The sequence below is a fragment of the Plecotus auritus genome, assembly GCF_963455305.1.
Source record: "Plecotus auritus genome assembly, chromosome: 2".
NCBI lineage: Eukaryota > Metazoa > Chordata > Mammalia > Chiroptera > Vespertilionidae > Plecotus > Plecotus auritus.
Genome location: NC_137771.1, coordinates 145942690 through 145963126, shown reverse-complemented (window position 1 = coordinate 145963126; position 20437 = coordinate 145942690). Strand labels below are relative to the sequence as shown.

The 20437-nt window shown below is 39.5% G+C and overlaps 2 protein-coding genes across 23 annotated transcripts in view; one reads left to right on the top strand and one right to left on the bottom strand.

The window, feature by feature from the left end:
• Window positions 1–16975, top strand: part of TFG (trafficking from ER to golgi regulator) — a 33652-nt gene extending 16677 nt beyond the window's left edge. For 2 of the 13 annotated variants that reach the window (XM_080654888.1, XM_080654893.1), the window contains 5 exons: window positions 1896–2063; window positions 8682–8816; window positions 12179–12272; window positions 15349–15389; window positions 16152–16975. In XM_080654888.1, the coding sequence (XP_080511014.1) occupies window positions 1896–2063; window positions 8682–8816; window positions 12179–12272; window positions 15349–15389; window positions 16152–16531 (818 nt within the window). In that variant the 3' untranslated portion in view covers window positions 16532–16975. Of the gene's footprint in view, window positions 1–1895; window positions 2064–8681; window positions 8823–12173; window positions 12273–15348; window positions 15390–16151 lie in introns of all 13 variants that reach the window. The other 11 variants (XM_080654895.1, XM_080654896.1, XM_080654899.1 and 8 more) reach the window with 10 other exon arrangements.
• Window positions 16976–18579: 1604 nt separating this feature from the next.
• ABI3BP (ABI family member 3 binding protein) overlaps window positions 18580–20437 on the bottom strand; it is a 265345-nt gene continuing 263487 nt past the window's right edge. For all 10 annotated transcript variants that reach the window (XM_080656581.1, XM_080656584.1, XM_080656576.1 and 7 more), the window contains one exon: window positions 18580–19795. In XM_080656581.1, coding sequence (XP_080512707.1) covers window positions 19680–19795 — 116 coding nt within the window. In that variant the 3' untranslated portion in view covers window positions 18580–19679. The remainder of the gene's footprint in view (window positions 19796–20437) is intronic.

The following is a 20437-nucleotide window of genomic DNA, read 5'->3' as shown; positions in this document are numbered from 1 at the left end:
TCCCTCCCTTCCACTCTGTCTAAAAATCAATGGAAAAAAGATCCTTGGGTGAAGATTAAAAAAAAAAAATCTAGGTTAGTATATTCAAATGGCATATTGTAAAGTTTATCTTAAACACAAATTTTAATTAAAATATGCAAAGAAAAATTATTTTTTTTCCATTTTACAGATGACATGTACTATTTATATTCAGATAAAACAAGATTTATCAGTAAATTTGGAACTGACAGAAATATGCAGCTATCTATGCTTTTCAGTGCTCTACCTTTGCAGTGGTTCTTGGACACTTGCTTCCTCTATGAAGCAGATAATGCGGAGGCTACCTTAGATACTGATTGACCTGTTACAGTAGCTCTAGCAGCTAGCTAATGGAGCAACTAGTAGGCGGGTGGACATATATTGTGTTTTCTGATGGATTTAGTTTGCAATTGGAAGGATGCATAGGTAGTGGAAGGTAGTAGTATGAGGATGAATAATTTGTAAGATTGATGTGATTTGCTCTTTGGGTGTAGCCTTGGAATTAGAGGAAGGAAAATTGGTAAGGATGATGAATAACTGGGGGACTTATTTTAAAGAAGTATTCGTAGGAGTTTTCTTCTAGAAATTTAGGAAATGTTAGTGTAACCAGTGGAATGATAGGAATGAATGAGAAATACAAACCCTTATGTGCTTATATTCCCCTTAGTACTTACGTTTTCTTTTACAAGATAAATTTTTCTTGATTAAAGATGTGATCTAATAACATGTTTATTTACTTGCTTGGTAGCAGAAAAAAATTGATTACTAACTGTTAATTGAGTAAATCGTTAGCAATATTCTTTTTACTTGTATATTTTGTTCTGTTTTTATATCTTTCTTTGTCTTGACCTCAGGTTCCTATTTGTAAAATGTAGGTTATTCTTGAATCCCTTTACTTTTACAAAGTAGTAGTATAAATACCTATTGAGTATCGTAGTATCCTTAGAAGAAAAAAATGGTTTTAAATGTATCCTGCTCATAATGTTTAAAATTTTATTTTTCCATTTTGAAAATAGTATATTATGGAAAATTTAAACGTATATAAAAGTAGATATAATACTGTAATGAATCCCATGAACGTACACCCAACCTCAAGTCATAGTCATCATCATGTCATCTATACTACACCACATTTCCACTCCTCCCATATTATTTTGAGCAGATCCCAGACACATTTCATTTTGTCTGTAAGGATTTAATTAAATAAGTATTTGAAACAAAAACATATCAAGTTAAAATAATGTTTTTAGTGTATTGGTTGGCTTGGGATTTTCATGTAATCTAGTAATAGACCAGTAGACAAGTAGAAATAAAACATAAACGTTGATAATTGTAACTTTAGTTAATATCTTCTTTTACAAAATAAGTGTCTAGTATGTGTCTTATATTAGGGTATAGGTCTTGGGACTCCAAGAACTAAAAAAAAAAGTAAATTTTTTTTCTCTTTTTGTTAAGGAGCTTATATATATATTTTTTCATCTGATAATTTTTAGGGCAAAATGTTGATATAATTTTTTGAAAAAGCTGTTATTTATCCTGTGTTTCTTTTTGACTATTTTTTTCTAATTTAAAAATTAAAAATGTAAATAAGTATAAAGAAGAAAGTAGAATGATCTCTAATCTTGTGTTCAGAAATACTTACTGTTAACATTCCAGACTATATACACTTATATACAGGGTGGCAAAAGTAGGCTTACAGTTTCTTGTATGGGAAATAATATAGTAATGAATAAATAATAATATAAGAATAAACTGTTTCATGCGCTCAAACTGTAAACTAACTTCTGCCCCACCCTGTATTTCCCTGTCTTCTTTTTGTTAGCCCTTAGTGAGTATAGATAAAATGGAAACAAGTTTTTGTTTTTTTCCTCCTATAGATACTATGGATGGTAGGGAAGAAAAGCCTGCTGCTTCTGATTCTTCTGGAAAACAGTCTACTCAGGTTATGGCAGCAAGTATGTCAGCTTTTGATCCTTTAAAAAACCAAGATGAAATCAGTAAAAATGTCATGTCAGCGTTTGGCTTAACAGATGATCAGGTTTCAGGTAAGTTAGTTCCTTCCTCCCATTCTTCATTTAGTCTCTCTTTCCTTCCCTCCCTTTTCTTCTCTAATAGAGGATAATTTGGATATAGTGAGGTGCACAAATCTTAAGGTTCAGTAAATTTTACATATGTATACACCTATATAAAACCCCAACTAGATCAAGATGTAGGTGATTTCCAGCTCCCAGAAAGCTTTCTCATACCCTCTCCCAGTTAGTAGAAAACTCCTCTTTATAGAATAACCACTATTTGGTTTAGGTAAATTTTATCAAAAGTAGAAATCAGAAATCTTATTTTTTAAAAATCATATCGTTTCATGATTAAATTATATTTACTGTCTTGGTCTTTCTTCTGATCAGAAATTAGAAAAATTTAAATGTACATTTCTGGTTAAATTGCTTTAGTGTAGAAAGTGCTTTTAAATGAATATACTTTTTAAGATTATTTTTACTGATGTCAAAGAGGAAGGGAAAAGGAGAGAGAAACATCAGTGATGAGAGAGAATCATTGATCGGCTTCCTCCTGCATGCCCCCTACTGGGGATCTAGCCTGAAACCCTGGCATGTGCCCTTTACTGGGAATTGAACCGTGACCTCCTGGTTCATAGGTCAATGCTTAATCACTGAGCAACACCAGCCAGGCTATATGAATATTTTAAATCTTATAGCAACACCTATACTGTGATTTCTTCCTTTTTATTTTTTATTTCTTCAACATTTTTTTGCTTCTTTCTCTTGGGGTTCCACATATATTGTAGAGCTTAATATTGTCCCATAGGTCTCTGAGTTTCATTTTTTCCCCCCACTGTTTTTTTCTCTCTATTCTTCAGTTGAGGTGATTTCTATTGAACTCTCTTCAAGTTCACTGGTTCTTTCTGCCATTACCATTCTGCTATTGAACCTTTCTAGAGAATTCTCTTTTGCTTTTAGCTCTAGAGTTTCCATTTGGTTCTTTTTGTAGTTTATTTTTTTCTGTTGAGATTCCTTACCTTTACATTCATTAAGATTATTTCATTTTAACTCATTGAATATATTTTTACTTAGTTCTTCAAAAATATTTATAATAGCTGCTTTGAAATGTTTGTCTGCTATAGCTAAGATCTGGGCCAATTGTGAGTCACATTCTTTTGCCTGCCTTTCCCCCCTGAGTATGGGCACATTTTTTCTAATATTTTGTATGCCTGATAGTGTTTGATTGAAAACTGGACATCGTGGTTAATATGTTGTAATTACTTGGCATTCTTTTCAGTTCTTTTGAGAATTTTTTTGTTACTGTTTCTCTAGCAGGTAGTTAACTTGTATGGACTCAAATTGCTCATTTTGTCTTCCTACAGAGTATAGCAGCTGACATCTCTGCTCAGTTCTTTCAGCTCTAGGTGCTGCTTTTTTTCTGAGCCCTCTTGGCTGTCTCTTGCCCTACGCCTAACTCTGGTCAGCTAGGAATTTGGGACTTGGTTTATACTCAGATTTTTGGTCTTACTCCTTTGTTGGTGGTCTCTCATTTTAAGAATTTTGCCTTCAAATTTCTAGGTGTTTGGCTAGCCATGAAGTTAACACTGTGGCTTTTTCTTGGAGCTGCAGAGGTCAAGGCTTGCATTTCTTTCCCATTGTAATCCCACTGGGGGTAAACTCTTCTGATTTCTGCAGACATTTGGTTGACTTTCAGTGATTTTAAATAATTGTTTTTTTCTATTTTGCTCAGGTTTTTAGTTGTTACCTGTGGAAGGGTTTACCTAACTAGTTTACTTTGCCATTATTAACTAGAAATGTAAGATTCAGCCTGTTAATTTTATTTTTCTTTGATACTTTTATGAGATTATTCACTAGAGAGAATTGTAAAATTCTTAAGAGACTCATATTTGTATATGATGGATGTTCTTGGCAAAAGAAGACTATAGACAAATGACACAGCTGAAAAACACATTTTTAAAGCAACTGAAATGAGTTAATATTACAGCTTCTTATATTTAAAACTTCAAGAAATGCCAGAGAGTGGAGTAAATAATTATATATGAGAGCAGTCTTAAATTTTTTATTAGAATATATTATGTGCCAGACCAGAATATTATGGTTAATATAATCACATTATTTGCAGACCATTTTTCTGGTAGCTTTGCGTGTTGAAATACAAAAACTATACACATTGAAAATGTCAGAATACTTTGAGTTATTCCAGTATGATGTGGTGAAAAATTCAGCTATAATAGTGAATGGACATGAGAAGGAGGGATGAAGTATTACAGATTGGATAAAGTACATTAATTATGTGTAAGGGAGAAAAGAGCAATCAAAGTAATACATTTTTTAAGGATAACAGTGTTTTTTATAGAAGGGCTGTGTGTATGAATTTGTCTACATGTATATAGGTGTCAATGAAACGGAGGCACACAGGAGCAGTCAGCCATTTTACTCTGGTAATCATCAGTTTCTCTTGTATTACCACTGCTGTTAATCCTAGTTTAGGTTCTCATCAAATCTGGACTGTCAGCTGCAAACTGTGTGCTTAACACAGTGCTAACTTCTGGGATATACTAGTGCAAGGGTTAGGTGTTTGCCCTCAAGGAAATTAGTCTGCTGGCAATAGCAAGCAGGAACTTATGTGGAGCTTTATAAGTGGTAATCCTATCTAATAAAAGAGTAATATGCAAATTAACCATCACTCTGCTACACCTACCAGCCACGTGCACCAGCCAATCAGGAGCGAGTATGCAAATTAACCCAACCATGATGGCTGTGACCCCGGAGCGAGCAGGAGGCTTGGGATTCCCTGGCAATGGAGGAAGCCAAGCTTTCCGCACACCCTGGCTGGCCCAGGCCTCCACTCAAGGCTACAAAGTTTCAATTATAGAAGATAAATAAATCCCAACAAAAATGGCGGCAGCCACGGAGCTGGAGAGAGCAGGAGGCTTGAGTTGGCCCCGGCGATGGAGGAAGCCAAGCTTCTGCAGTCCTGGCCTGCCTTGGTCTCCGCTCAAGGCTACAAAGTTTCAATTATAGAAGATAAATAAATCCCAGATCCCAGGGCCTCCACTTGGGTCGCAGGGGGGCATGGCCAGCCTGCAAACCACCACAGGACCCTTGCCCAGGCTGCCCCACGCCCCAAGGGAACCCCCACACTGATCCGGGACACCCTTCAGGGCAAACCAGCTGGCCCCCACCCGTGCACCAGGCTTCTATCTAATGAAAGAGTAATATGCAAATTGACCATCACTCCAACACACAAGATGGCCGCCACAAGATGGCCAGCATGGTCGGGCAGTTGGGAGGGACCAGGCCTGCAAGGGAGGTCAGTTGTGGGTGATCAGGCCAGCAGGGGAAAGCAGTTGGGAGGGACCAGGCCTGCAAGGGAGGGCAGTTGGGGGCGACCGGGCCTGCAGGGAAGGGCAGTTCGGGGGGACCCAGGCCTGCATGGGAGAGTAGTTGGGGGCGACCAGGCCTGCAGGGGAGGGCAGTTAGGGGTGACCAGGCCTGCAGGATAGGGCAGTTAGGGGCAAACAGGCTGGCATGGGAGCAGTTAGGCATCAATCAGGCTGGCAGGGGAGTGGTTAGGGGGTGATCAGGCTGGCAGGCAGAAGCGGTTAGGGGCAATCAGGAAGGCAGGCAGGCGAGCAGTTGGGAGCCAGCAGTCCTGGATTGTGAGAGGGATGTCCGACTGCCTGGTAGGATCGGGCCTAAATGGGCAGTCGGACATCCCTCGAGGGGTCCCAGATTGGAGAGGGTGCAGGCTGGGCTGAGGGACAGCCCCCCTCCCCGCCGTGCACGAATTTTGTGCACTGGGCCTCTAGTCCTAATATATAAAAACCCTGGGTCCGTCATACCTGAGGCTTGACCAATCGGAAGTCAGTCCTGCAGTCAGCACTGTGTTACCGTGGTGACCCAACACTGACTGCTGTGGCTGTAGGCGCAGTGACCCAGCAATGATTGCTGAGGGGGCTGTGAATCAGCCCGGAGAGAGGCCTGAAGAGAGAAGCAGGGTCGGATCCATAGCCTTTGTGGCAGCTGTTGATCAGCACTTGCCTCTCTCTTTCTCTCCAGGCCTAGCCAACAGCCGTGCCTCCATTTCTCTCCAGGCCTCCACCGGGGCTGCTGATCAGCCCCGCCTTTCTGATCAGGCCCCTTTGATAAGCCCAGAGATGCTGACTGGCATAGAAACTGACCAATCAGAACCAAATCTGGGTAGTGTGAGGAGCCAATGGCTGCCTAGGAGGCAGAGCTTTTGACACTGGCATAGAAACTGACCAATCATAACCAAATCTGGGTGAACTGTGAGGAGCCAATGGCTGCCTAGGAGGCGGAGCTTTTGACGCTGACTGGTGTAGAAACCTACCAATCAAAACCAAATTGGTTGGCAGAGGAGGGCAGTTGGGGGTGATACCAGGCTGCCAGGGGAGGGCAGTTAGGGGCTATCAGGCAGGCAGGCAGAGGCAGTTAGGGGCGATCGGGCAGGCAGGCAGGCAGGTGAGCGGATAGAAGCCAGTGGTCCCAGATTGTGAGAGGGATGTCCGACTGCCGGTTTAGGCCTGATCCCTGGGACATCGGCAGTCGGACATCCCCCAAGGGGCCCCCAATTGGAGAGGGTGCAGGCTGGGCTGAGGGAACCCCCCCTCCTTGCACGAATTTTGTGCACTGAGCCACTAATACTTTAATAAGCTCTTGCTAAATAATCATTTTTATAAACACTTGTAACTTACTAGTGGCCCGGTGCATGAAATTCGTGCAGGGTGGCGGTGTTCCTCGGCCCGGCCTGCACCCTCTCCAATCTGGGACCCCTCAAAGGATGTCCTACTGCCAATTTACAGGGATTGGACCTAAACCGGCAGTTGGACATCCCTCTCACAATCCGGGACTGTTGGCTCCAGCTGCTCACCTGCCTGCCTGATTGCCCCTAACCACTCTGCCTGCTGGCCTGCTCACCCCCAACTGCCCCCCTGCTGGCCTGCTCACTCCAAACTGTCTCCCCCCCCCCCCCCCCCCCGCTGTCCTGATTACCTTCAACTGATCCCCACTGATGGCCTGCTCACCGTCAACTGGCCCCCCTGCTGGTCTGCTTACCCCCAATGGCCCCTGCCATCACATCCTGGCCTGATCACCCCCCGGTGACCCAAGGTTCCAGCCCCTCCTTTTTTTCTTTTTCTTTTTTTTTTTCAGCATTTCCTTGAGCGGAGACCAGGGCCTGCTGGAAGCAAGTATCTAGGACTTATTTATCTTCTATAATTGAAACTTTGTAGCCTTGAGCGGAGGCCAGGACTGGCCAGAGCGGGCGGGAAGCTTGGCTTCCTCCATCACCGGAGGCAACCCAAGTCTCCTGCTTGCTTCAGCTCTGTGGCTGCTGCCATTTTTGTTGGGATTTATTTATCTTCTATAATTGAAACTTTGTAGCCTTGAGTGGAGGCCAGGATAGGCCAGGGCGGGTGGAAAGCTTGGCTTCCTCCATTGCCAGGGCAACCCAAACCTCCTGCTTGCTCCAGCTCTATGGCCGGCCGCCAGCTTGGTTGGGTTAATTTGCATACTCGCTCCTGATTGGCTGGTGGGCGTGGCTTTGCATAGCGGAGTGATGGTCAATTTGCATGTTTCTCTTTTATTAGTGTAGATTTTTATAGGAACCTTATGGAGTAGGAATTAGTATTAGTAGTGGAAGTACTAGGATTCGATCCTAGGCAGTCTGCCTCCAAAACCTGTGCTTTTAACCACTCTCCTGTATTTTCTAAACAAAAAGAACTTAAAGGAGTAAACATATCACGAGTTGTCTCCAGAATGTCTTTTTTGACTGTCACATTATTGGAACTTTAGTGAATTTTCTCCATTTACTGCTTTGTTTATGATTTTGGAACAGTATGAGTAGCTCCATGGATAAGAGAGGTAGGGGTTGTGAGGCAGATGAAAAGGATCACAAAGGAACCTGGTCAAAGAGCTTTTAGTAAGGGAAGATGGAATCTACTCAGAAATGCAAAGCAGAAGTTGGTAAGAGTCATAATAAAAGTATCTCTATAGAAGTTCACAAGAGGAAAAAGTATTTATGGGTGAAGAAGTGTTACTAGAACTGTGGAGTTATAACTGAGTTTTAAAGACTGTTGTATCTATATGTGTGAAAATGGGACAGTGGAGGGAATAGTGATCAATGAAATGGAGGCAGAAAAAATACATATATTGGTGGAATAGGGAATAGATTAGTTTAGCTGAAGGGGGCATGTGAGAAGGAATTGTGAGAAGTAGTGTTTGTATCCTTAAATACTAAACTATAGGGTTGTATTTTCTTTAATGGGCAGTGACAACCCATAAAGAATGAAATTGTACTTTTGGTTGACCTACAAACTAGATTGCATGATGTGGAGGACATTGGTATTGCAGAGATGAGTTTTGTTTTTTTCAGGGGACGGTTACTACTCAGAAATACAGCACTCTGCACTTTATAGGGAAGGATTTCCAGTTGTAGCTGTGGATTCTTGAGACTGGAGCAAAGGAAAAATATATATATATACATTAAATGTAAAATCCTGCATTTACGTTTATGTTTATTCTATAGTACTTTTATTTTTAGTCTCTTTTAACCATACTTATGAATTGAGCTTGCTGGGGAATGGTCTTGCATTAGAAATTAACTGACTTTTTATGACTGTCCAGGGCCACCCAGTGCTCCTGCAGAAGATCGTTCAGGAACACCTGACAGCATTGCTTCCTCCTCCTCCGCAGCTCACCCCCCCGGAGTTCAGCCACAACAGCCACCATATACAGGAGCTCAGACACAAGCAGGTCAGAGTGAAGGTAAAATAGAGCTTAGAGCACATGTGCAGGAAAGTACACATGCAGAAATGTTTATTGCAGTGTTGTTTGTAATGGTAAATGCTTGTGTTCATGTTATGAACACAGGTAGGAAAGATTTTGATTGACTAATATGGTATATTTTGGGATAAAAAAACACACCAAATAGAACAATATGTTATGTATGCTTCTGATTATTGAAAAGGAAAAAGAACCTAAGAAAGTATTTATGTGAATAAAACACAAGGTGAAAGATCAGGAAGGATTCATACCAGTCAGTGGTGACCCTGGGGTAAGAGGTGACTCATTGAAGTGATACTTTTAATTTAGGTGCTACTTTCTTCTCCCTTCCCCCTTATGCAACTGTGTATTACTTTTGTAATTTAAAAATATTTTTAAAATAGAAGTAAAGCATACTTAAAAGTAGTACTGTTAATAATGTCTTGAGGAAAAAAAGTGTATTTTAAAATCAGACTTTTTTTCTTTAAATGATGTGTGCTTGGATGAGTAAATTTACTCTGTGGGTTTTGATATTCTCTCACTGTAAATTGTGAAATTTGGACTAAACCAGTAGTTTTAAAGGAAAATCTAATCCTGAATGAAATGTAACTTATAACCTCAGTATTACAATATTATGATAAAAAGGGGGTCATTGCCATATGTCAGTGATTTTTCAATTTTTTTTTATCTCATGGCACACATAAACTAATTACTAAAATTCTTCAGCACACCAAGAAATAGATTTTTTGCTGACCTGACAAAAAATAAGTATAATTTTGATTGATTTACAAAAACTATAATGATAGTAACTATCTACCATTTTTGCTCCAAAGTGACTTTAAAAAAAATCAGGTGCCCATATAAGGATTTCTGGTACCAAGAATTAACCGATCAGATGCAACCTTAATCTGTGATGTTACCAATAAGATGCAGCTGTATTATATGACATATATTTATGGTTCAAGATAGGGCATTCACACCAGATAGCTGTTGTTGTGTTGGCTGTTGTAATTTCTTTATTTGACAATCTAAGGGAAAATAGGTCATTTTCCCTGACTAAATAGTCAGGTATTGCATGTTTTAAAAATTCTTGTGGCACACTGGTTAAAAGTTGCTGCCATATGTGAAGGAAATTGAGGTGCCACAAGCTCAGGACAGCAGGCACTGAGGTGCCTCATTTATACCCTTGGAGCTCTGCAGATTGGCTAAGTATAGTAGTTTCTCCTTTTCCATAGTTTTTCTTTCTGCAGTTTGAGTTACCCGCAGTCAACTGTGGTCTGAAAATATTAAATGGAAATAAATAATTTGTAATTTTTAAATTACGCACTGTTCTGAGTAGCCGGATGAAATCTTGAGTTATCCTAACTAGGATATGAGTCATCCTTTTGTTCATTGTACCCACACTGTATATGGTTATACCTACTGTCGTGTTGTCACAGTGCTTTGTGTTCAAGTAACCCTTATTTTATTTAATAATGGCCCCAAAGCCATTCCCATAACTTCATATTTATTCTATTTTATTATTAGTTATTATTAATCTCTTATTGTGCCTAATTTATAAATTAAACTATAGTATAAGTATGTATAGAAAAAACATTATATATACACATATATATACATATACATATATATAATGTTTTTTATATATATAATGTTATATATATATATGTATGTGTGTGTGTGTGTGTGTGTGTGTATATATATATATATATATATATATAATGTTTTATTATATATAATGTTTTTCATATATATGTGGTTGGGTACTATCCGTGGTTCAGGTATCCATTTGGAACATATTCCTGGTGGATAAGTGGGTGAGGATTATTGTAGTTACTGATCTAGCTACTGATCTCTAGGGTGCCTTCCAGATATTTAAATGTTGGTTCTGTGAATTGCCCATACATAAAAGGACCTTTAAAAGTACACATTTCACTTTAAAACAAACACTAGGTGGTGCTCTAACTATTTATATAAAGGGGCCATGTGGTGGTAAGATGTATTTTCAGCAACAGAAGCAAGTGAGTGCTGGCTGCCTGCTGCACTTCAGTTACAGTTAAAGTGGCACTGGATGCTGCATTGACTTTTTTTTAGTAGTTGTCTCGTTCTGCCAAAAGTATGCTATTTTACCATAGTCTTTTAAAAATATGTTTTTATTGATTTTTAGAGAGAGAGGAAGGGAGAGGGACAGAGAGATAGAAACATCGATGAGAGAGAAAAATCTTTCAGCTGCCTCCTGCACGCCCCCCACTGGGGATAGAGCCCGCAACCAGGGCATGTGCCCTGACCATAATCGAACCGGGGAACTCTTGGTGCACGGGATGATGTGCACCCAGCTGAGCTACACTAGCCAGGCTACTCCCAGTCTTTTGATCAACATTAGATAGTTTGAATATTTTTGAAAGAGTCAACATAAAATTTTAGGGATTTAAATACTAGCTAGATATTAAAACGAGAGCTTTATTGCATTAGATTGAGATAAATCCACCATTAGAACAACTGTAAAGTGGTAAAGATGATAAAGACATGAATCAAGAAAAACTTACTTGTTTGGAAATCACAGGTAATAAAAGTGTCTGAAGGGTTTCTCTGTAGGAACTGTTGTCTACTGACATAAATAGTACTCTCATTTCCAAGGACACATCCCCAGTGTTAAGCAGATCTACCATTATTAAAAAGTTCAGTGAGGAACTATTTACGCTTTATCAGATTCCATGTGATTGGCTAGGATCTTCAGATGATGGAAAAGCAAACTGTTGTCAAAATGCCAAAGGTGTCTTTGAGGTCTGGAATGAAAGATACCATGTAATTCCTTGCTACCAAAGAGTCCATTCACATGGTAACCAAAAAAAGTTTAAACCTTTAGATGACAAATATAGTGTTTTAGGAAAGATTTGGGAGCTATTAATGGTGTGTCTTAGATTTTTTTTTAAATTTTTATTGATTTTTTACAGAGAGGAAGGGAGAGGGATAGAGAATTAGAAACATCGATGAGAGAGAAACATTGATCAGCTACCTCCTGCACATGCCCTTGGTTGGAATTGAACCTGGGACCTTTCAGTCTGCAAGCCGACGCTCTATCCACTGAGCCAAACAGGCCAGGGCATGTTTTTTGACTTACTTGATTTTTATTGAACATTAGCAGTACATAACCTGTTGACAGTTGGGTTTGAAAACACTTGTCAAATTGTTCATTAAATTGTTAAATGTCTATTCATTGACATTTAAAGGGGAACAAACATTCTTCTGTCTTTGTTACTCAGTATGTTTATGTGTTTGGGTGGGCAGAGAATTAAATGTGCCTTAAAGGTATTCTACTGAGTTAAACCTGCCTCTTTTTCTTGTCTTTTTTAGGTCAGATGTATCAACAGTACCCACAGCAGGCTGGTTATGGTGCTCAGCAGCCACAGGCACCACCTCAGCCAGCACAGCAGTATGGCATTCAGTATTCAGGTGAGCAGGTGTCCAGAAGGATCTGGCTCATGGTTTTTGAGCTCTTGCTATACTCACTAAACATTAATCCTTTGCTCTTAATTCCTTGATTTGTAATACTTACATTGTCATAGCAGGTAGTATTTATTTATTAGGGAAATAACATTTGTTTTATTTATTTTAAAATATTTTGTATAAATATTTTATTGTAAATCAACATTTCAGTTTTTCAGTGGGCAAGTAAAACAGTCATAGTAGATGATTCTCTAATAACTTGTAGTTTAAAAAGTTTTTAATAAAAAGCTATCTCCTTCTGATCAGCTTACCCTTAGGTAACTTAGAATTGCAAAAATGCAAGGTGTTTTCACTTCATTAATGTAACTCATAATCCCAGTATACTCTTAGTGTCTGTAAAAATATTAATACTCATAGTTCCCTCATACATGGAAAGGTGATCTTAATACAGGGTGGGGAAAAAGTAGGCTTACCATGGTTTATGTGGAATAGACATGCAGGTTATGATTATTATAATAGCTTTATTAACTCTGTTTTATGTATTCACAACTATAAACCTACTTTTGCCCAGCCCTGTAAATAAGAAGCAAATTAAGCTACTTAGGTTTTTAAATTTCTCCAAAGTATGTAGGAATGCCAGAAACAGGTAAAAAAAAAAAAAAATTGTGTAAAACCTAATTCAGGCAATTAAGAACATTAAATATAGTTGTTTTGAACATAGTGATTATAACAATTCAGTTAATTTTTATATTTGCTAGAGAGTTCGTGTTCAACTCTTGTTTTACAATGAAACATTTAAGTGTCAAGTTTCAACTACAATCAATTTATCTTGCCTAATTTCTATTTTATGGAGTTTTGTAGTAAAAAGTAGAGTAGGAGTTAGCAAACTATAAACCATAGGCCAAATATGACTTTTTGCCTATTTTTGTGAATAAAGTTTTATTGGAACACATCTGCATTCATTCATTTTTGTACTGCCTATTGGTGCTTTGGCATTCAATGGCAGAGTTGAGTAGTTGCAACAGAGATCATCCTATATAATAAAAGCCTAATATGTAAGCGTCTGGTCGTCCGTTCAGCCAATCAAAGTGTAATATGCTAATGATATGCTAAGGCTGCTCAACCGCTCCCTATGACGTGCACTGACCACCAGGGGGCAGACGGTAGGTTAGCATGCTGCTGGGGTCCGGCTGATTGGGACTGAGCAAGATGGGCCAGACACGCCCTAGAGCCCTCCCGCAGTCCCTCCCCAGCTGGCCAACCTCCCGCGTCCCTCCCCGGCCCTGATCGTGCACTAGTGGGGTTCCTCGGCCTGGCCTGTGCCCTCTTGCAATCTGGGACCCCTTGGGGAATGTCAGAGAGCTGGTTTTGGCTCGATCCCTCAGGCCAGGCCAAGGGACTCCACTGCACACAAATTCGTACACCAGGCCTCTAGTAGGCCCATAAGATCTAGAATATTCACTATCTAGCCCTTTACAGAAAAAAAAGCTTGCCTGTCCCTAAACTAGACTACAAAATTCTATCATTAATTGCAGTTTGACATATCTTAACACATACAGCAATTTTTATTTGGATTGAATTTGCTGTATAGTGATTTAACCTGTAGCTGCTAGTTTTTAATTATATAAAATAGGTGGAATGAATTTAAACTTGGATTATGATATTTGAGGAAAGGTTATTTTTAGGATGCAAGTCCTTAAAATTAAAGAAAAATCAAAATGTTACAAATTATGTAATTTGTAGAAATCTCAGAGCTTTAGAAGCACCCGGAGAGCTTTTCTTGAAAATTACAGGCACCTGGGCCCTCCTCCCAGAGATTTTGTTTCATTTAGTTTGTGGGACTCAGGTTTTGATATTTTGGAAGCATTGCAGGTCATTCTAAAGTCAGCAAGGTTGAGACCACTGATTTTGTCCCACCCACTCATGTTATAAATGAGGCAACTAGGGTTGGGAGTGGTTGTGGTGCATTGAAGGACATGCAGCCATTCAGTGGGGTTGCTAGATAAGAACCCAGTGCATTTGACTTTCCAGTTAATTACTTCCCTATGCCATTCTGCATTCTCAAACCAAGCTAGGGGTTGGCAGACTTCTGTCATAAAAGGCTAGATAGTAAATATTTTAGGCTTTGTGGACCATATGATCCCACTATTCATTTGTTCACAACAGAATTTTCATTTCTTATGATTTTTGGTTTCTTCACCACAGTTATTTTTTAAGGGAGGGGATGGTGGTTTGAGGGAAATTATACATATAATTTGGAAGTATTGCCACGTTGTGGTCGAAGACTTTACTAGTTTGCTAATGAAAATGGCATCTTAGGCCCCTAGGGGTCAGTCTCTCTCTTAAGAGATAATTAAGGATCCAGTTGTTTCCAGACTCCTTAGTGAAAAAGCCAGTTTAGATTTTTTTGTTTGTTTTTGCCAGGATGAAAAGGCAGGTTTTTTTTATTTGTTTGCTTGTTTTAATTTTTTTGTTCACGGTCTTAAGTTGAATAGACTTTTTCAGTATAAAAGCTGAGTCCGTCTGTTTCTCCATAATCTTATAGTAAAAAATTTAAGTTAAAAAATTTTATGTAGAAGATAGGAGAAACTGTATGACACTCAAGATTTGATCACGAATTGACTTTAGTTCAGTATTTAGAAAATATAAGTAAAATGCATTAGTTATTTGATTTAGTTATTAAAAATAAAGCTTGCTTTTAATGATTTTAGTCAGGGACTCCCCTCTGAGTAAAATTTAGTTTTTTTGAAATTGTCTTTGTATTTCTGATCCCACTAGTCCTATTAATTTGAATTTGATTGGGAGATATGGGAATAGTCAACTGAATACTCTGCTTGGAGACTAAGTGGTGGTGGTAGCATTGGACCATTTTTGACACTGTTGGTTTGCCAGTTTCCCTCTGACCTTTTTCCAGTGTATTCATGGACTGTGTCAAAAGGTTTCTTTCATGAGTAAATTTTGAACCCAGGTTCAAGGTGAGTTCAGAATATACACAAATTCATTCAATCCTTTTTTTTTCAAATGTGCGGGGTTGTATATATTTTAATAATTTTCTTATGTATCTGGTATTTAATGCTGACAGGATTCCAGTCAATGGAGAGGTTTCATTGCAAGTAGCTGCAGGTGTGTTTCATGGTAGAGATAAAAGTTTTTAGTGAAGCAGACTTTTTCTTTTAAAAAAATTTATATCCTTAGTAAATAATGAATATAGATGTTGCTTTTGTGGGGCAATATGGTATGCTTTTTGTGTGTTATGTTATTACTGCTAAATCATAATATTGAGTTGTAAAGGCAAAAACAAAATCAGATACCAAATTTTTAAAAAGTGAAAATATTAATAGTTGTGAAGATGGGTACTTAATGTTTATTCTTAAATGGCTTAGTTTTTATAGAGTGACTAAACCTTTAAAGCATCTCAATAGCACAGTTAGATGTATTTGTAGCACCATTGTTTCATTTTAAAATATTAATTCTCTAACGTGTTTTTATTTGGTACTGTTGTTAAATAGGCCTTCCCTCAAAACCAGACTAATGACTAGTTTTTGCGTTAATTCTGCCCTTTATCATTTGAGCATCTACTCTATACTAGGAATTATGCTCTCAGGGATTATATAGTGTAGAAGCACTTGTTAGTGAAATATGTGTATACAGGTTTCAATTTAAGATGAGTGGGTTTAAAAAACGTTTAGAAAAATTTTGATGCCATTTAGTCTGGAAATAAGATTACATGGTAGAATCTAATACCTTACTTGTTATATAAATACTTAGGATTAAGTTTGTTAAATTTCTCATCATTTTTGGTCCATAACAGTAAAGGCTATTTCTCTGGAAAATTTTAATCAACAGAAAAAGATAGTATAAACATTATTTATTTTGCCTTTTCAGCAGGCTATAGTCAGCAGACTGGACCCCAGCAACCTCAGCAGTTCCAGGGATATGGGCAGCAAGCAACTTCCCAGGCACAAGCTGCTGCCTTTTCTGGTCAGCCTCAACAACTGCCTGCTCAACCGCCACAGCAGTACCAGGCGAGCAATTACCCTCCACACACTTACGCTACCCAAACTTCTCAGCCTACTAATTATACTGTGGCCCCTGCCTCACAACCTGGAATGGCTCCAAGCCAAGCTGGGGCCTATCAACCAAGACCAGGTTTTACTCAGTCTGCAAGTACCATAACCCCTCCTCCAAGTGGGCCTAACCCTTATGCACGTAACCGTCCTCCCTTCGGTCAGGGCTATACTCAACCTGGACCTGGTTATCGATAAAGAGGCTCAGCTACATTGATGAAATGTAGCTGCTAGCTATTTGCCTCCCAAAAGACTCCAATACTATTATTTTATTTTAATTTGTATTGAAGTTCAGAAATTTAAAAAGCAGAGCATTTTTTATGATATCATTGTTGCTGTTAATTGAGAGTATAACTTGCTAGAACACAAAAAAAGACCAAAATGAAAATTCTTTCCTCCCCTGCTTAAAAGTGTAGCAGCTTCCTAGTAATTTTGGAACACTACTCTTATGTGTGTAAAGTGATTGACTTTCTAGCTTGCCTTGTCCAGAGGTTATTAAAATGCTAGGTTGAAATTTAGCCATCTCATTTGGCTTTGTACTATTAACATGATGTACTAAAAATAGATCTCTTTGAAAAGACAACTAGATATTATGTATAAAATGTAATAACATTGATAGGTTAATAAAGATGATTGAATCAATTAGCTGTCTTGTAGTTTAATTTAATCACTAAAATTATATATTCACTAGTGGCCCGGTTCACGAAATTTGTGCACGGGGGGGGGGGGGGGGGGGTCCCTCAGCCCAGCCTGCACCCTTTCCAATCTGGGACCCCTCGAAGGATGTCCTACTGCCGGTTTACTGGGATCAGGCCTAAACCGGCAGTCAGACACCCCTCTCACAATCTGGGACCGCTGGCTCTTAACCGCTCACCTGCCTGCCTGCCTGATTGCCCCTAACCACTCTGCCTGCTGGCCTGCTCGCCCCCAAATGCCCCCCTGCCAGCCTGATCACCCCCAACTGCCCTCCATTGCCAGCGTGCTCACCCCCAACTGCCCCCCCTGCCAGCCTGCTTGCCCCCAACTGCCTCCCCTGCTGGCCTGCTCGCCCCAAACTGCCCCCCCCCCACTGTTCTGATCACCCCCAACTGACCCCCACTGACGACGACCTGCTCGCCCCCAACTGGCCTCCCTGCTGGTCTGCTCACCCCCAACTGTCCCCCCCTCGCCGGCCTGATCATCCCCAATGGCCCCCCCCACCAGCCTGATCACCCACAACTGCCATCCCATCCTGGCCTGATCACCTACAACTGCCCTCCCCTCTTGGCCTCTAACCGCCTCTACCTTGGCCCTGCCACTATGGCTTTGTCCAGAAGAACATCCTGAAGGTCTCCCAGTCTAATTAGCATTTTACCCTTTTATTAGTATAGAGGCCTGGTACACGGGAGGGGGCTGGCTGGTTTGCCCTGAAGGGTGTCCTGGATCAGGGTGGGGGTTTCCTTGGGATGTGGGGCAGCCTGGGCGAAGGGCCTGTGATGGTTTGCAGGCCGGCCACGCCCCCATGGGGTGAGGGTCCCCGCTGGGGGGCGTGGCCAGCCTGGGTGAGGGTCTGAGGGCTGTTTTCAAGCTGGCCACACTCCCATCAGGGTGGGGGTTCCTGCTGGGGTGCCTGGTCAGCCTGGGTGAGGGGCTGGGGGCTGTTTTCAGGCTGGCCAAGCCCCCTTTAGGGTGGGGGTCCCCACTGGGGTGCCTGGCCAGCCTGGGTGAGGGGCTGATGGCTGTTTTCAGGCTGGTCATGCCCCCTGGTGACCCAGGCCCTCAGCCCTTCCTTGAGCGGAGGCCAGGGTGGCCGGGAAGCTTGGCTTCCTCTGTGCCGGGGCAAGCCTCCTGCTTGCTCCAGCTCCATGGCCGCCACCATCTTTGTTGGGTTAATTTGCATACTCCTGATTGGCTGGTGGGCATAGAGACGGGATGGTCAATTTGCATGTTTCTCTTTTATTAGTGTAGATGAGAAAAAGGTGAGAAACAAATCCTTACTAATGTTTTGTAAATAAAGTATAGATGGTTTAACTTAGAACAGTTTCTATTCAGAGAAACTGATTTTTGTCCTGACTTGAAAGAAATGCATTTAACAATAATTGGCTTAAAACAGTGTAACTTTAAAATTGATGTCACAGGAAGATAGATTAGCAATAATACATAAATACAATAGATACAGTATTAAAAGATACAAGGGGGTTTTGGTAGATCCTGAATAACTAATTTTCCTTATAGAGATGAACCATTCAGAAATAAAAAACTCAGCCTTAAAAAAACACTAATCTCTTTATTGCAGTTTCTACTGGTTTGAAAAGTACAGAATGTAGCACTGATAAAACTGAAGCATGTTGAAAGGGTCCTCTCAGAATGAGGGCAACAATGCAGCATTCCCACCTCCCTCTCCAAATGAGGAAAATACCTTTTTAAATAAAAATGAGTCTGAGTCAGTACAGGTTAAGTTAGACTGTGAAAACATCTTCTGATACATTCATTCCTAGAAGTCTTATGTGTAAAAATGTAGTAAATATCCTGTAAAATGGTAGCGATCTCATCATATGTTATCTTTTTGTGCTCAGACTTCACATTCAGTTTCTTCATACAACTTGTTTAGAATTATATTAAAAACAATACAAAGACAGTTGCTTGAAGGGATAGTTTGACAAAGTATATTCAGATATTGTAATATATAATTATGAGTATAGTAAGAAAAGTGTATTTTTGAAACAATGTCATTCTCAATTCTGTTTTGAGCTGAAATGAAATTTGCTTATTGAAACTAAACCTTTTTAATAATTTACAAATATTTGAGGAAATGAATAGTCACATGAATGTTTATTTAAACATTCAGAAAAGATATTCAACTATTGCTAAAAAACTGAAGTTTAAGTAAACGTGAATTTTACCCCCAGATATATATGCTGAAGTTAATCTGATCTAATAAGTTAAACCAAAGAGAGATTTATGGAATTAACTCACCAGTAGGAAGAATACACATTAATAAAAGTAAACATTTTTTAAAAAGTATATTAGTTTTTGATGTTAATTTTGTTATAAAAGTATCTCAAAACATTACAACATTGTGATAAATAATATACAAAAAATCTCTTAAAATACCATGAATAGGGAGCCAGCTTCCCCAGAAAAATGTTACTCTGTTAATACCTTGCTTTATTAAAATGACTTTTTAAAACCTGATAAATATTCTCAGCAATTTTTCTAATAAACATCTAATATTGCTATCAATTAGATTTTAAACTTTTATACATAGTAAACAGAACAGCTGTAAATGAATGTGACAAATACCATAGTGTTTGCAATTATTTTTTGCCACGATGAAACAAGGCACTTGTGAACACGATTGCAACATCTACCATTTTCCAGGAATTGTGGTTCCACATTCATACCACTGAACGTAATTGATTTGGGTGTGCCCACCGATTTCTCCAAATTGGACAGGTTCCTGGCGAACTGCTCTGAAATAGCCTACAAGGAAAAATTAGTTATAATAATTGCAATGTTATATATGTGACTTCTTTGCTCATAGATTGAGTGGCTGAAGGTTACTCTAGGTGAAGTATTTTAGAAATGGACAGCAACAGAGGCCATGGAATCTTTCCTGAGGTAGAAACTGGGGCTAAACATCAGGAGCATCTGTAACTCCTTGACAAAGCATGGGACTGCTGGTAGTGTCTAGGAAACAAAGCTGGAAAGGAGCGGGAGTCAGAGGAGTTGTGTGTTTTTGAGTGTCATTGAGCACATCTACACTCTGTCTTATGTGAAAGTGTACTTTCTGCACATTACAGACCCATGGTGGTCTGTGAAGAACTGACCTGAGTAATGGTGCTATGTGTATTTACCACTGTGTTAAGAAACAAAAGAAAGGTAGTATCAAGCTTGCTAAATTTATAAGAATTAAACTTAGGTGGAATCTTCAATGACCCTATACTAAATGATTATAACTTTCAAAATTTCTCTGTGAATGTAAAATGTAGAAATATACAAAATTTGTAGTTTGTTTATATCCAATTCCTATGAGATACCAGTTTCAACTTCTGGTTCATTGGTTCACAGATCCTATCAAGGCATCTTTTCATGGTGCCAGTGAACAAAATGTGTTGCTGAAAA